The 16,530-nt window shown below is 36.1% G+C and overlaps 1 protein-coding gene across 2 annotated transcripts in view; it reads right to left on the bottom strand.

Moving 5' to 3' along the window:
- The window catches only part of LOC131435840 (anoctamin-4), a 36,208-nt gene extending 26,820 nt beyond the window's left edge, over positions 1 to 9,388 (bottom strand). For both annotated transcript variants that reach the window (XM_058604071.1, XM_058604072.1), the window contains exons 1-2: positions 8,366 to 9,388; positions 68 to 549 (exon numbers count right to left, since the gene is read on the bottom strand). In XM_058604071.1, coding sequence (XP_058460054.1) covers positions 68 to 549; positions 8,366 to 8,725 — 842 coding nt within the window. In that variant the 5' untranslated portion in view covers positions 8,726 to 9,388. The remainder of the gene's footprint in view (positions 1 to 67; positions 550 to 8,365) is intronic.
- Between the last annotated feature and the right edge of the window lie 7,142 nt (positions 9,389 to 16,530).

The raw sequence follows: 16,530 nt of genomic DNA, 5'->3' as shown, positions 1-16,530 counted from the left end.
GCATGAATGCCAATTATCAATGAACGATTTTGAAGATTTTCTATTTCGAAAATGGGTTCTGAATCACCTGCGATTTTGTTCATCGTTAGTTTTTCTCTCTTGTGTTTCGAGCCATTTTTCAACCGGAGTTTTGAGCAATGGACTTTCCATAATATCTTCCAATGCCGAAAGTGATTTGACGCCATCCAGCCTTGGTCCTTTTGTATCACTTGCGGGTTCGACCGCACTACCATGGCAACTGATAGTAATTGCTTTACTATCCACCACGTGGTGATTGCATTCGTTCAACTGGTGCACAGATGCCGTGGAAACGGTGCCATGTGTGCCGAGTTCCGTGTCAGTGTTGGTACTGTTCGTTCTGGTAATGTTGAATTTGTTGGAGTTACTGTTGACATTGATATTGCTTCCGTTGGTGCTCGAATATGGGCCCATCCCACTACTGGTTATGTTACCAGCAGAACCACCACAACCGCTGAAGTTATTAATAGTTAGAATGTCATCCGTACTGTGACGTATCAATAATTGATTTTGGTCGCTATGCTGATTTACCTACATGTAAAAAGGAACGTATGAGACATGGATTTTAAAACGGAGTTTTTGCTATGATTATAGTTCGATAGGTAGAAGCAGTTTTTATAAAATTGATTCGTTTGGAATAAAATTAAAAGAACCATTAGCTCATTACTTTTAAAAAACTGTAGAACGCACAGTCGCATCGCTATAACAGAGATGATACTTTACATGAAATGCAACCTGCTAATCGGTGTGATAGTTGGTTTTACAAACCAGAACCGTAAAGGGATCTTAGTACCAATGGTACTAGTCAAGCGATGATTTCGAGCACTAAGAATCGGCTGCAAAGTCCCTTTAATCACTATTGTCGGTGCTACCGGAATCGGAGACCGGGAACTGATTATTTCTGATGACGACACTCAAAATAACAAACCGTTCAAAGTTCTGTGAAGAATTTGAATTAAACTTACCGTCTCCACATTCAAAAAGCATTTTTTTGCTCACGGAACCAACGATGCGGGTGGCAAATCTTATTTGCCACGGGTGCCAAATTTTCTCGGTACGCAACTGATTTGCACTGTGTTGAGTCTTTTCATTTTCTTAAAACAGTGACCACGCTCATATGTAACAGATTGTATATTTTACATACAATCATACCAATAAGGATTTTTGATATAACAATGTAGTCTTTCTTTCGAATTAGTAAAAGCTTGTATTTTAAACTGTGTCTTCTGCTCTTTTTTTGGACAGTGCATATAGAGAAATGCTTCATATATTTGGAGCTGTTTGATTTGGTGTGCTTTTTGGAAAAACTGTCATATGTGTATAAAAAAATTGTAGTGTATTAGTAACCGTTTTTGCCACCGCAGTGTTACTGTGATGTCCGTCAAGAATCGCCAGAGTGGTGCATATTGAAATATTATATATTTGTAAAAAACTTAAAACTAAGCGTCACTTCATTTACTAACAGACGCCTAAACTGATTTTTCACAAACTTGGAATCAAATGGAAGATCTAATAAGCTCATAGGTTGCAGTTGAATTTCATCTGGATTCAACTGAACCAACAATTCTCGATGGGCAAGTAAGAAAGAATAATATTGAAACAAATTTGCAAATATTTTTCCATGAAGTATATACATCTTATTCTGAATCTGACCGTAAATACATTTCGTTCATACCTGAATTTTCAAATCACGTCTCTGTAAACTGTCTGTCAGAATATGACATTCTGGCCGCACTGGAAAACCTAGACGCTTAAAAAGGTTAAAAAGGACCTGGATCTGATGGAATACCACCTATATTTCTAAAAAATCACAACCACTTACAACTTTTCAATTTATCAGTAAAAATGTATTTTTTCTAAACATGGAAATCATCTTTTCTTGTATTCCTAAGTTATTCGAAAAATTGTAAACGAAAAACTTTTCCAACAACTGACAATGTAATAACAAACAAACAGCATGGGTTTTTAAAGGTCGCTCAACCATAACAAATCTTTTAGATTTTATCACTTTCACTATGAATGCCATGGATTCCGGCAACCACGTAGAAAAACATCATAACCGTACACCCATGTTTCATCACCAGTTATGACCCTTTCAAGTAATTTTGGATCGTCGTTGACGTCGTTTAACAGCTGATCTGAGCGATGGTAAGGCGTTTGTTTTTTTGATCAAAATTCAGCAGTTTTGGGACGAATTTTGCTGTCACTCGTTTCATGCCCAAAACATTTGAAAAAATATGATGGCATGAGCCAACTGATATGCCAACTTTATCAGCAACTTCTCTAATAGTGATTTGGCGATCATCCATAATCATTTTTTCCACTTTTCCCACATTTTCATCGATTATTGACGTGCTGGGTCGACCGGAGCGTTCGTCGTCGTCAACGTCTTCGCGGCCATCTTGGAAACGCTTATACCACTCGTAAACACTTGTTTTTTTCATAGCAGACTCACCGTAGGCTCTCTGTAACATTTCGCACACTTGGTTACACTTTATTTCATTTTTCACGCAAAATTTAATACAAATTCTTCAATTCTTCCATTGTTTAAACTAACAAAAATCGCCGAGCTCAAAAAAACACGTCTACACCAGCCGCTACAAGACAGAATGTAAACAATGAATACAGCTGAAAATTTCACCATACATTAGGGACATATGTACCTACACAATAAAAAAAAATCTGACCACCGGACTCTCCAGACGCGCGCAATTAAAAAATTCCGGGAACTTTTTGAACAGACCTCGTACACCCAAACCTCCGTTTACGAACACTTTTTTTACGTTACCTCTTTTTACGTAACTCTTTTTACGTAACTCTTTTTACGAACCAAATCCCAAATAACGTAATCTTTTTTTACGAACCAAATCCCAAATAACGTAAACTTTTTTTTGCGAACCAACTTCGTAAAAAGAAGTTTTTGCATCCAATGAAAACAATTGCCGGCTCCATGGAAATTACTACAATATGGGTATTTTCGAAACGGGATTGATGAGTAGATGACGGTAAATGATGTTTGAAGTGGTTCGGAAATCCAAGATGGCGACTTCCGGTTCTTTAATGTTGCTTAAAAACATTTACAATATGGGTATTTTCGGGACGGGTTTGATGAGTATATAGCGGGAAATTATGTTTGAAAGCGCTTCAAAAATCAAAATAGTGAGTTCAGTTTAATCGGTATTGTTTGACGATCATTACGATGATTATATATCGTTTAAAATACAGTTATGCTTCTGACAAAGGTGTTTCCTGCTAATCATTATTGTTTGAATATTGTACTATATTTTCGAAATGACCATAACAAGTAGACGTCTGAACAGCTATAATAATTTTATATTGTTATAGTTATATTGTATGCTTTCAATATTTTATTGAACAATTGGAAGTCTCAATCTAATGTTTGGAAGCAACCGCAAACATTAAAATTTGGTTTCAAATCAATAACCGTGTTCTCTAATTTTTTTTATTTTCAGTGTTACACTTATAATTTCAGTTGTTTTAGTGTACGTGATAAAGTCGAAAAAAAGTACTGTTACTCTCATCACGAAACAATGTCCACCTCTTCAGTATGGCAATCTCTTCTTCCTGATAAAGGAACCTTTTCGACTCAATATTAATTTTTAGAATGTCGAAATTTAAAACCGTAACTAACCACTTTGAACATCGTTTTCCGTCATCAATTTACTCTTTTCCTTTTCCGAAAATACCCACATTGTAAGGGCTTTTAAGGAATATCGACAAACCGGAAGTCACCATCTTGGATTTTCGAACCATTTCAAACATCGTTTTCCGTCTACTACTCATCAATCCTGTTCCGAAAATATCCACGTTGTAAAGGTTTTTAAGGAATATCGACAAACCGGAAGTCGCCATCTTGGATTTCCGAACTACTTCAAACATCGTTTTCCGTCGCTCAATTGGAAAAATTTTCTCGTCAGAAAATACAATGTTCGGAAATTGCCGCTTTCGGCCAAACGAAGCAACTCCTTCGCTCTCTCAAGTCAAGATTTTTTTTTCGCGTTCACTTTTGGCAAAATGCTTCCTTGCGCTTGTAAACAATACAACTCCGAACTGTCATTTAGCAAATTTCTAGAGTGCTGATGCTCGTGCGTCAGCTGCGCAAGCGGTCTGAAGTTGGTTACACTTCGAGTGCCGGACCCTGTATAATCAATTTTGTGATCATCTTGACCTAGCTATGATGTCATGATGCTTTTCTCATATCTCTCACATCTTTGTATATAAATGTGTGGTATTCTTCAAAATAATTCTCTTTAATTGTTGAAAAACAAAAAGGTTTATCCATAAACTAGTACAACCTACAGAGTGAAACAATATTCAGGTCGGTTAGGTCATCTCTGAGGAAACAAAGTGAGTTCCACTAGGTGTAATCGAAGTAGGTTCGCGAAAAGTGACTAGAATCAATTTTTAAGTCTATGGCAACAATCTCCGGTCGTTAATAAAAAACGTGCTTAGGTGGATTAAGCACGTTTTTTATTAACGACCGGAGATTATTTTTAGCATGGTGGAGATTATTTTTAGCAGTGAGATGATACCTTTTTTTATCAATCCGCATGTGTTTTTTGCACGAATATTCTTCGGTGTTTCAGTTTTCATGACATTATTTTAATGACCGTTGTTTTAAGCGGCAATTTGAGATATTAATCACTCATTACTCTGTAATGTCGAAACTGCAAATCGGATTGAATTTGAATCTGAAAGTGTAACAATCGATTAAACATTCCATGATATGTCGAAGTAATTTCCACTTTAGAGTTTACGGTAATTTAAGGTACTTCCAGAGCCGGTATTCAGAAACCAGCATAACCCAAACCGATTCGACAAATAAATTGCAATAATTTTGAGTCCAACATTAAAACTTTTCGGGATTGTCATCTTCTATATCGGTTTGAATTTTAAAAATTCATCATCCTACAATTCCAGAATCGGAAATCAGAATTGGATAAAATTGAGTGAAATTATTTGTCACACACGCATTTGCTGATCACCACGAACTGATTCGAATGGTATATAGCTGTTATGCTCTTCCAGCATTTATTGCTGTAAGTAGTTTAAATCAATATAATTATGGAATTACTTTCAACTTGAAAATGCTGCCATCATCTGATTTACATCCCATATTCGAACGATTATGTTGCCAAAAACGAACCGTGCTAAAATCGGTCCGAGGCAAAATGTCAAGAAAAAGGATGCTGTACACTGTCCTAGTGGTACTTCGAAATACTTGTATGTAACAGTATAAAAAATGCTTTGTCATACAGCGCTCAAACCGCCTACTGCTGGAATAGGGGAAAAAGTCGCTTACACAAAAATTTAGATATCTCCGTTAAAAATGGACGGATTTTAACAATTTATGATTTGTTGGATAGGTATTATCGTGCTGAATCTAAGTCGGAAAATATATTCTGTTTTCAAGGTCAATCGTGACAGATACTGTCAAAAAACTTCAAATTTTGACCTAAAACTTCGTATAACTCAAGAAGTGAACATCCGATCTCAAAACCATTTATTAGCGTTCAGGGTGACGAGGAGACCTTTCATTTGCGACTAGTTTGATCAAAATCGGTCCAGCCATCTCTGAGATCTCGACCTCTTAGTTGACAACACACATACAGACACACACATACACACACGGACATTTGCTCAGTTCGTAGAGCTGAATCGATTGGTATATGACATTCGGCCCTCCGGGCCTTGGAAAATTTGTCTAAAGTTTGAGCGAATTCTATAACTATTTTTTATATTTATAAAAAACACATTTTGTTTCGCCGCTTCAAGTAACGGTTTCAAAATTGTTTACACACTTCACCCTATAATTCCGGAACCGGTAGTCGGATCCGGATGAAATTTGGAAGCTTTGTATGGGACCATGAGACTTTTCATCGGTCAGGCCATCTCTGAGCGAAGTGAGGAAATATTTTTTTCACTGATCACCCTGTAACTTCAGAAACGAAAGTCGGATCAGAATAAAACTCAGGAGCGTTGTATGGCACGATTGTACCTTTTATTTGAATCTAAATTTGTAAGAATTGGTTCAGACGTCTCAGAGAAAAGTTAGTGCACTTATTTTCGTGTTTTTATACATATAATCCTGTAATTCCGGAAACGGAAGTCGGATTCGAATAAAATTCAGGAACTTTGTTTGGGGTTATAAGGTCTTTCATTTGAAGCTAAGTTCATGAAAATCGGTTTGAATTGCGAATTGAATTGAATCCAACTCTTTATAAAACTGGATGTAAACAACATTATTTGTCTTATTGCATTGAAGTAAATGTACACGTTTAATGTCAAGATGCATTTGCTTTTTAAGCAAACCTTCAAGTTCTCGTATCGAAGGTCGAATTTTGCACTACCTGAAGTCAACAATAATTGTATTCTTTCGTACCAACGGTAGCTTTTGTTCGTTTGGTTCACTCATTTCGAGGTCGTTCTATTGTTCACTACACAATACTGTACTTGGTTTCTTCCTTCCCTAACGTAAGCGGTTTTTTTATCGACTGACCGATTTAAATGATTTGATTACTTTTTTTAAGAACGAAAATATCATCATCATCAGTTCGCTTTCACCTCATCCAAGTCAGTCGGCTTCCTTCTGTTTATTTCCACTTTTGTTTATTACAATGTAATAGGCAATCTTTCCTTTTATTAGCTTACATTATGACCAAGACCATCATTTTTCTATCTTATCAATAGAAATAATGAAGAACTACTGCATAAAAATGGCAAAAAATCGTTATTAGCAGGCAGGATCCTTTGTATTGTTAACCGTTATAAATATTCTCTTTTATCCTCTTCTTTGTATTATCACAAAATGCGGATAACGATTACGTGAAAAAACAGCACTATTTTTAAATGGAATTTTCAATTCCCACAGTCGAGTATCTGTATTTTCTGGCAAAAAAATAGTAATCTGTCTGCCTACATTTAATATGGTAATGCAAAAAAACGTAAAAATTCTTTTAAACTGTTCCAATGCACGGGTTCGTATTCATATCTCTAATTAATGATAGTTAGAAGGGCATCATTATACCATTCGGTTGATTTAAAAAAACATATTATTTTGTTGCAGACGACAACTGCTAAGTTTGCGTAGCAGAAAAATCTTTCGAAAAGGTAGTGTTTCTTATAGAACTCATGTTTGAAAAGATACTGAACTAACAGACCCCTGCACATTTGGTAACGCAGTAATATTAGATTGGAAGTAAATTAATCAAAACTACTTTCAATCAATTTTAATGATTATTAAAAAAAAGGCGGGTGGGTAATATCAGAGACATAACTGGATGTCGTGAATACGAAGAATGACATGTTCGTTAACACTTCCGAATATTAATTAGTTGATCAATTGTATGAAATTGTATGTAGAATTTGAAACGATGCACCTAAACTAAAGCACAGATTAGTTACATTCAACATTCTGAAACACAAATAATATGAAATATTTAGTTGCACCCAACCTTTCTGTTTCGCGGACCTGAGATTTGGAATAGCTGCATTGTGACAGTAACAATTGCATCCATCGTGAAGATAGAAATTCACATTTCAGGAATTTTAAGAAAATTCGAAATTTATAATAATCTTTCCTGTTCATTTTGCGCCCATACTTATTTGAGCCTATGGTTCGAAATAGTGGAGCATATGGAATAAGGCTCAGTGAAATTTGTGTACAAAACAGTTCGTTGTGCGCTAAACGTTTTTATTAACAATCTAGTATTCATGTTTTGCTCTCCAGCACTAAACAATCACCAAAGAAAAATGGGAAATTTCCATTAACATACCAAGCAATTTTATGTATTTTCTCCTTTTTCCTGATGGATTTTCTTTGTGCAATATAGACTAAAACTTTCGCATAAACGCCACCTTTCAAACAAACAAAAAATCACAACAAATCGGCTCACGCATACCAGAAAACACTGGCTATACACACTTTTCTGACATCATTTCTGTATAAAATGTTCAAAATGACGAATGTAACAATAAGAGATTCTCTTTGTTTACTTTCTCTTTCGAATATTGCGAAATATTTCTGCATTTGTTCAGTGCAGATTAAAAGATGATAGCTTTGGTTATTATGATCGTTAAATAATTGGAAAGAAGGATTGCTAAGAATACAGTAATAATCGAAAGAGAAAGTAAACAAAGAGAATCTCTCAATGCTACATTCGTCGTGTTGAACATTTTATACAGATTTCATATATAGAAGATTTCTAAAATAGGATGAGATTAGTTTTACTTTGGCGGGACGTTTTACACTACTTTACCCTACGACTCATAACATGATCCAAAGCAACTGAAAATAATTTTAGAATCCCGGTGACATTTGACCTACCCTGTCAGTGCACCGATTTGTTCTTCCTGAAACATTTGAATCCTGACTGTGGCGTCTGGTAGTGGTCAATGGACTCGAATGAATCGCTCTTGCAAGAATTTTATCCGACTTACTAAACGGTGAACTAGCGCGTCGTTCGTGTTCAATAAAGTGAGGCAGTATCACATTGAGTGACTGTTTAAGTGACGAAGCATCCGGTAAACTACTTTTTCTTGCCGATGCAAATTCATTCGGTGGGGTTGTTTCTACTGATACCGATGTGCTCACTGGGTCAACACTTTCACTGTCCTCGGCGGGATAAATATGCACGTGTATGCTGTTGCCTCTGTCTACTACTGGCAATTGATTTTCACCGCTCATACTTTCATCACTACCTTCAACACAGGTCTTAATATTTTATTAGATTTGCAACTTCAGAAAATTTAATATTTAAATATATCGATCCGTTTCCCACAACCGTTTGGTCTCAGACATAGTATTTATACTGCAAACTTCATGCGAGTGAAATGTTTTATCACTGGACAAGTAAGGCTGGTCCATGGCAATACTTGTAATATCATTCCCACGCTGTTTGTCCACGTCCTATTCTCGTCATCCATCAACATCAATAGTATTTTTATTTACTTGTATAATGATAAGTTAAATGTCACATGGGGCTGGACACCGGCACTGAACTCCCACTGTCTTTGCTGTAAAATGACCCACGTATATCCTTCCAGTTATCCATATGTGTACGAATGACACGTTATTGATTTTGTTCTGCATTGAATAAATTATATCCTTCGATTCCGATTGCAAGTTGAACTTTTGCATACTTTCCTGCATTCTTAAAATTCGTTTTCCATGTTATTCTACAATTCACACTTGAAATAAAAAATACTGCAAGTCGAATAAGAATGTAACTTTTGAAACAAAACACAATGAAGCAGGATAGTACTATCAAGAAGAAATTGTACGAGCACTCAAAAACTATATGTACTGTCTGATTCTCGAACTACTCTTAACGCGCCATAGCGTTCGATATTCTACGCTGCCCGATACTGAATAATGATTGGAAATAGATTGAAGTTACAGTTAGTCAGCATGACCGGCTAAATCAAACCGCTTGTTCATGAGTCGGGGTGAAGTTTTTCTAGCTAGAAAATAAATGACAGTAAAAATGTTCGATTTCAAATCTAAAATTAGTAAAATATTTTTCTGTGAAGATAACAATACTAACCATTATTGGAACTGCATGAAATATGTATAATGTCTATTGATTGGCTTAGAGCTCTGCGATCGTGTTTAGTTACGATTCTATCACATATATATCGTGTCGTGTTTAGTTGTCCGTTCATGAGCTAGTTTTCTTTGAATACGTCATAGAAGGATGTAATTACTGCATCTGATAGTATATCACAGTGAAACGGTATCCATTATTCTAAGCAAACAAATGACGTTAAACTTGCGTCTATCACGACTTCATAATGACCGCATTAGGATTTCTAAAACGGGATTTAATATAGGAACAAAGAAAAAGTATTTCATTGGGAACTATTCTTCACTTTCTACTTGTTCTATTTATAGAGAGTTGCAAAACTCGGTTTGACAGGCCCCGACTCAAAGCTTACTTTCTTTGCCTTAGTTAAGTCCGAACAATCATTAACTAGGTCGGACTGCACTTGATCAAAAACGATGCAACGAAGCCGCGTTTTTCGTTTGCACTCGGTTAAACGAAAAGCGCCGCAAATGGGCTGTAGCAGCCAGTCCTCAAAATGAATTCATATTGGAAAAATTACAGGGTTGTGTACGAGACACGACCGATAATGACATTAAAAATGCAATTTTGAAATTCTCTCATCAACAGTTTGAATTTAAAAAATGGGCCCCTAATTGTGAAACACTAACGTTACTAATATATCATCGTCAATCGCGTTCAAGAAGTATTTTTTCCATTCGTAGAGATTTCTGTTCACGACCAGCGCAATCGCAACCTAATCTAATGTTCATCGAGAAATCCTATAATTCCATCTTCAAATCACCTTGTGAGAATCGTTTAAAATTGCGGTAATTCTGAGCTTACTCTAGAAGTAAAGCGTTTTCTGCAACCCACAAGTCTACAACTTGCACAAGCCTTGCCCGGTAGTGCGGCCCTACAGCTATTTGCCGGGCTGCAGGTATATTTTTAAAACATTAGTTTGGCTTGTGACCAGGCGCGTACACAGGGGGGGGGGGGGGTTAGGGGTTCAAATCCCCACCCGAAACAAAAAATTATAACCCATGGGAAACATTGTGATATAAATTGTACATGTGTTGATTTATCACCATGTTCTAAACCCACCCACCCTCCCCCCCCCCCGAAAATTTTCTCTGGCTACGCGCCTGCTGGTGACAAACCAAAAAATATTATGTAATTCAAGTACAGTTTCATTGGTGTTCAGTTTCAGTTTTCTTAGACCCTGTCAGCTTGGAGCGAATTCAATCTTTAGCTCAGCAACGCCATCGCACAGCATCACATTCAACATATCATGTCAATTGTATGGGTGAGCAGTGCTGCTATTTTGGCGCGCACAAATTTGACATTTCTCTCCCCTACGAGATTTGATGCGGACTCCCCTGAGGGCGCCATGCTCGCAAAAAAGGATATTGCCAATGATTTTTTCGGGTAATGTGAGAGCTGGATGTCTTGTTAATATGGTGTCTTTGGTTTTCCCCAACTCATTCAACATTCCCCCCGCTCACATGCAAATGGTTGTTTGCTTTCCGGGCGAGAGAAGTCAACATGGTGGTAACCCTAGCAACCCAATCGCTCACCGGTGAATCAAATGCAGTGAGCACTCACATAAACAAACACATTTTTGACATACAGCGTCGCACTGCACACATGTTTATTGTGGCAAATCCATCAATAAATTACCGAGATACAAGTGCATCAAATTAGGTTAAAAACGTCTTTCGCCGAAAGTTGTGAATTGGCCTGCTAGTTCTCGTAGGATCAACAGATTCAATATATGTACTCAAGCGAACACGGTGTGCAGCAGATGGAAACAAAAAGCAAGCATCCAAACACCTGATTCGTTGGAAGCTGGCTGCGAATTGAAGTTAAAATTGTAAGATGGTATATATTTATAGAATTCCTTTTGTTCGAACGTTCATGCGATGCAGAAGGGAACGATCTAAACCGTCGACCGTGCACGAAAAATCAATAGAATGACATCATTTTGGTCAGCTGGGATTGGTGGCTGAAAATATAGTGAAACAACGTTGCCATGTTTAAGTAAAAAGTTTCCGAATTGATTGGTTGTAAAATTATGTCAATCCATCAACAAATGGCTAAGTTATTATCGTTCAAAATTATGACAGAAAAAGTTTACGCGGCTATTTTAAAAACTGTTAATTGACGGCCCGTATAGTGAAGAGTAAGACATTTTAAATGCCAAAAACTCGGCTATGCTATTTCGGTTCCCAATTCCTGGTTCCGGAAGTACCAGAAATAATGCTCAAAAACTCTACAACGGAACTCACTCATTTTTCTCAGAGATGGCTTGATTGATTATCACAAACGTAGGCTCAAATGAAAGTTCTATAGGTTGCTAATGAATTTCATCCGGGTCCAGAACTCTAGGGTAAAGTGTCTTTAAAATTTCAAACCGTTATTTAGAGCGAAAATGAAAGTCCTAATTTGACATAACTGTTTACAAATTGGGAAAGTTTTGCTAGTTCTAGTTTTTAATTTCTAGAGATAATTTTGAAAATATTAGTAATATGAGCATTATTGCACCACTAGGTGGATGAAAGCAGGTTTGTATACTTCCAATTTTGGTGTCATATTTGTAGTAATAAACAGAAAAGTTCTTGTGCACGTTGAAATGTTTTGATTCATTTGTTTCCATTTCAATTTTTTAGATTTTCAGAAAAAACTAACATTCAACCATGCGTCTTCACTCAAGAACTAAACATCATGCGTTTCATTCTAATAGAGTTTCATTGGAAACGCATAGTTGATTGCTATTTTTAGAAAAGCCTAAATTTTACGGTCGTCCACATTAAAAAAAGTATGAAATCGAAGCACTTCAACTCGTTCCAAAATTATTTATTTATTACTACTAATTGCAGAGTGTTACAAAAATTGACTGTATGTAAAAATGTGTTTCAAAATTTTTCATGTTTTTAATGCAAAAAATACCTCTTAAAACTGTTTAAAAAATATCAGTTTTTCCAGCAATTCTAATACCTTTCTATAGAGAAAGGCAAAAATCTAAGTTTTTTCGACAATACCCTACACACTGAAATTGGATTACCGATCTCAGCTGTTCCAACCTCGGTAGCTGTATAACATAGCAGTATAGCAGTAAAAATAACATTTCATTCTTAAGGGGCGGGTAGGGTGTATCACTTTTGAAAAATCATTTATTATTTTCTTCATATTTTCTTATAGTAAAACATTTGAAGAATTTTCTGTGAAATTGTCAAGCCTGTTGGAACGAAACTCTGGAAGTTATGGACCTATGGCTATCTCATTCTACGAAGAAGCAAGAGCTCGGCGCACAGGCCCAAGATTTCTACTTCGATTGACATCAAAACTTGACAAAACATTCTTGAAATGTTTCGTTATAATAAATTATAAAAGAAAAACCTGTTTTAATCCACCTAGTGGTGTAATGATGCCTTTCTCATGTACATATAATATTGTGGTATTCTATTCAAAAATTTTCTCTTCGATTTTTGAAAGAAACCAAGTGATTGTTTATGCATAACATACAGAATAAAACAGTGCTTTGATTGCGTAAGCCATCCTTAAGAGAACGAAATGGGTTCACTATTATATGCACTTTCGGCACCGCAACCCGAGAACCGGTATAATCGAAGTAGGTTCGTACGGCCACCAACTAACATGACACACAAACTCTTCTAGTACGCACCCTATAACTCCGGATGAAATTCAGGAATTCCGTATGGGATCAGGAGACCTTTCATTTGAATCTAAGTTTGTGGAAATCGGTCAAACCATCGCTGAGAAAAGTGAGTGAAATCCATTTTTATATATATGACCACTATTTCTGGTACTTCCGGAACCGGATACCGGGAACCAGGATAGCCGGAATCAGTTTGTTTAGTTGCCTACTGATAATGACTATCGATTTGTGTAGTTTTGAGACCAGTTTAGAAAAATTTTCACGTTTTTTGTTTCGTCGGTTTAAGTGGCGGTGTACAATATTGAACACACTTTACCCTATAATTCCGGAACCGGAAGTCGGATCCGGATGAAATTCAGGAATTCCGTATGGGACCGGAAGACCTTTCATTTGAATCTAAGTTTGTGGAAATCGGTCAAACCATCGCTGAGAAAAGTGAGTGAGATCCATTTTGGTATATATGACCTCTATTTCTGGTACTTCCGGAACCGGATACCGGGAACCAGGATAGCCGGAATCGGTTTGTTTAGTTGCCTACTGATAATGACTATCGATTTGTGTAGTTTTGAGACCAGTTTAGAAAAATTTTCACGTTTTTTGTTTCGCCGGTTTAAGTGGCGGTGTACAATATTGAACACACTTTACCCTATAATTCCGGAACCGGAAGTCGGATCCGGATGAAATTCAGGAATTCCGTATGGGACCATGAGACCTTTCATTTGAATCCTAGTTTGTCAAAATCGGTTCAGCCATCTCCGAGAAAACCTAGTGAGATTATTTGACACATACACACACACACACACACACACACACGGACATTGCTCAGCTCGATGAACTGAGTCGAATAATATATGACACTTGGCCCTCCGGGCCAATTTTCACTAGTCGGTTTTTCAAGTGATTGCATAACCTTTCTATATGAGAAAGGCAAAAATATGATTTTTGAAAATGTTAGACCCTACCAGTGGTGGTAAAGCATCGATTCCGAACACGCAAAACGTGTTCGCTCCGAACCAAAAAGCGAACCACCATCGCGAGTATAAATTTGCCGATACCATCGTTCGAGCAAACATCGCCGAACCAAAAAGCGATGCTGATGGTGAAAGAACCGATGCTTTAGTTTGTGATCCTATCGTTACTAGTATGTTCATGAACATCCGATTCGAGTACTATAGGCTGTTGCTTCGGATGAACCGAACTTTGTCAGCTGCGGCTGGACGTTTCAGTGTTTGGGTAGCTTAGCAGTGTATGGTAATTTTGTACATTCCCAGAGAGCGTAGGGTGGCTCAATATGATAAATTGAAAATGTTTTAACATTTGCGAATTCGATATTGAAAAAATTGGTGAGTCAACAGCAATTAAAATGGAGTAATTTTGGGCATTTCCAACGAGCGTAGGGTGCCTGTATATGGAAAATATAATTTTTTTTGACTAATCTAATTTCGATGCTATTGATTGGTGAATCAATAGTAGTTCGAATTGGATAGTTTTTCACATTTTCAGCGAGCGTAGGGTGGCGCAGTATAAAAATTTGTAAATATTTTGACTTTTACTAATATCATGTTTTAATAAATATTGAATTAAAAGCAATTAAAATTTAACAATTTTGGACATTTTCAGCGACCGTTGGGTGGTTCTATTTGAAAAATTGACAAAAATTGAATCTTAGACTAATTCGATGGTCTGTTGATTCTGGAAATAATAGCAGTTCGAATTGGATAATTTTTACATTTTTATCGGGCGTAGGGTGGCGCAATATGAAAATTTATATATATTTTAACTTTTGCTGATTTCATTTTCCATTTAATAGTGAATCAAGAGCAATTAAAATTCGATCATTTTGGACATTTTCGACGACGGTAGGGTGGTGCTATTTGGAAAATTTTTAAATTTTTGACTAATGTCGATTCAACGTTTTATTAATTGGTGAATCCATAGCAGTTCCAATAGGATTTCCAATTTTCAGCGAGCGTAGTGTGGTCCTATTTGAAAAATGTTAGTATTTGAATTTGCAGATCCGATGGTTTATAGATTGTTGAATGAACTAAATTCAAATAGGATAATTTTGGACATTTTCAGTGGGCGTAGAGTGGCTTAATATAAAAATATGGAAATATTTTACCTTTTTCTAATTCAATGTTTAATTGATAGCAATTGTAATATTAGAATTTTAAGCATTTTGTTCGGTGGTAACGCAGCTTTATATGAGAAATTGTGAACTATTTTGCCAATTCGGATGCTTTATTGATTAATATATAAATAGTAGTGGTGGTGAAACATCGGATTTAAACATGACAATCGTCGAAGGGCCTGTGATTTTGACTGTAATTTTTAACGCGCTACTGCTTTGCTCATCAACTGAAATAGAATTTAGTTTTGATGCTGTAGGTTGCAGCTTTTGCATATTTTTGCTAGGAATATATTTCTAAACAAATATGTACAAAGCATCGGTGTTCGGTTCCCGCTTTACCACTGGCATGGAATTGTAAATAATTTAAAAAATACATTTTTTTATATTAAGCCATCTAGCGCTCGCTGAGAATATACAAAATTAACAAACGTCGCTCGCGAAAAAACGTCCAAAATCATCCAATTCTACCTACTACTGATTCGCTCATCAATTGAACATTAAAATAGCAAAAATCAAAATTTTTTCAACTTTTTATATTCAACCCCCCTACGATCGCTGAAAATGTTCAATATAATCTTATTTGAACTGCTATTGATTCATCAATCAATAGAGCATCGAATTGACATTAGTTAAAAACTTAATTATACAGGTAGAACCATCCTATGGTCCCTGAATATTTAAAAAATGAGCAATTTGTAATTGTTATTAATTCACTATTAAATGAAACATTTTATCAGCAAAAGTCAAAATATTTACAAGTTTTCATATTGCGCCATCCTACACTCACCGAAAATGCCCAAAATTATTCAATTCGACCTGCTATTGATACAACAACCAACAAATCATCGAATTGGTATTAGTCAAAAATTTTACAATTTTTAGAATAGAAAAACCCTACGGTGGCAGAGAATATCCAAAGATTTTTTAACTGTTGAAAAATCATCGAATTAGTGAAAAAATCCGAATTTTTAAATTGCGCCAGCTCTCTGAAAATGTCTAAAATTATCCAAGTTGAACTGATATTGATTCAACTATCAATAGAACATCAAATTTACCTACGCTTGTTGAAAATACCTAAAATTACTCAATTTTCTTTGCTATTGACTCACCAGTTTATTAAACATCTAATTTGCAAGAGT

The sequence above is a fragment of the Malaya genurostris genome, chromosome 3 (assembly GCF_030247185.1).
Source record: "Malaya genurostris strain Urasoe2022 chromosome 3, Malgen_1.1, whole genome shotgun sequence".
NCBI lineage: Eukaryota > Metazoa > Arthropoda > Insecta > Diptera > Culicidae > Malaya > Malaya genurostris.
Note: the sequence above shows the minus strand (reverse complement) of the source record. Positions and strands in the feature narration are given on the sequence as shown.